Here is a 1025-nt window from a genome sequence, read left to right on the forward strand (position 1 = left end):
GTGTGGGTGTGGGTGTGGGTGTCGGGGAGTGCGCGCGGCGTGTTGTTGTTCCCGTCGGGCTTGCGCAGCAGGTGCGCGAGCGCGGCGAGGTCGGGCAGCGGCTTGCGCGCGGTACCTTGGTAGTCCGGTATGTACTCGAACGGCACCGCGTTGCTGCGCGCGTTGTCCGACGTGCGCTTCAGCTGGATGTACACCTGGAACGTTGGTACATCATCTGTTATAGATAGTTAGACACCTTTTTTGCTATACTACAACTGGCCGGAACATATAATTTACCCTTATACCTTTATTGGCAAAATAATATATGTACACATGTCACCGTTACGTTGTTAATACCGTTAGATTACTGGAATAAGTAGAGCAGTTCAAAGTAAATAACTAGATGAAATAATGTACTTCAACCAGCACTGTTATCGTAAAGAGCAAAAACAAATGAACACTACTTCAATTATTCATTTTATGACATATAGTTCGATTCAACTAAGAATAAGATTGTCAATGACCTTTATACTTTCGTGTGACATTGAAATACGAAAAATACAATATACTAGGAAATCATTTTTACATTTGAAAAAAAGGTTTATTTTAATTCCGACTCCTACATAAAATCTTAACTCTAAATATTAATTCGCTTCGGTATCCTAATCTTAGTCGAACTGCATAGTGCAATTAAACAAGTAAACTGGCAATTATGCTCCAGTTAAATTTTACTGATGCAAGAGCATGACATTATAAAATTATGTTTCTAATGTTTATTATTCAAACAGATCATTTCCTGTTATGCTCAAGTTATATTAATTCATTGAAATGTACTTTTGCATATTCATACAATATTACGCATATTTATATATCAATAAGTATATATTAAAACTATTAGTAACTTGTAGTAGTGAATATTTTGTAGGTATGTATTGATGAGTTATACACAAATTTACATATAATGTGGGTATACAGTGTAAGTGTTCGTATGTCAACTCATTGCTCTCTCTCTCTGCGTGTGTGTGTTTGCACGCGCGCGCGCGCGC

General features: G+C 37.9%; 1 protein-coding gene across 8 annotated transcripts in view; it reads right to left on the minus strand.

The window, feature by feature from the left end:
* LOC119834493 (embryonic polarity protein dorsal) overlaps window positions 1-1025 on the minus strand; it is a 35890-nt gene that overhangs the window by 5476 nt on the left and 29389 nt on the right. For all 8 annotated transcript variants that reach the window (XM_038358876.1, XM_038358875.1, XM_038358878.1 and 5 more), the window contains one exon: window positions 116-194. In XM_038358876.1, coding sequence (XP_038214804.1) covers window positions 116-194 — 79 coding nt within the window. The remainder of the gene's footprint in view (window positions 1-115; window positions 195-1025) is intronic.

Source organism: Zerene cesonia, chromosome 19 (assembly GCF_012273895.1).
Source record: "Zerene cesonia ecotype Mississippi chromosome 19, Zerene_cesonia_1.1, whole genome shotgun sequence".
NCBI classification, from domain to species: Eukaryota; Metazoa; Arthropoda; class Insecta; order Lepidoptera; family Pieridae; genus Zerene; species Zerene cesonia.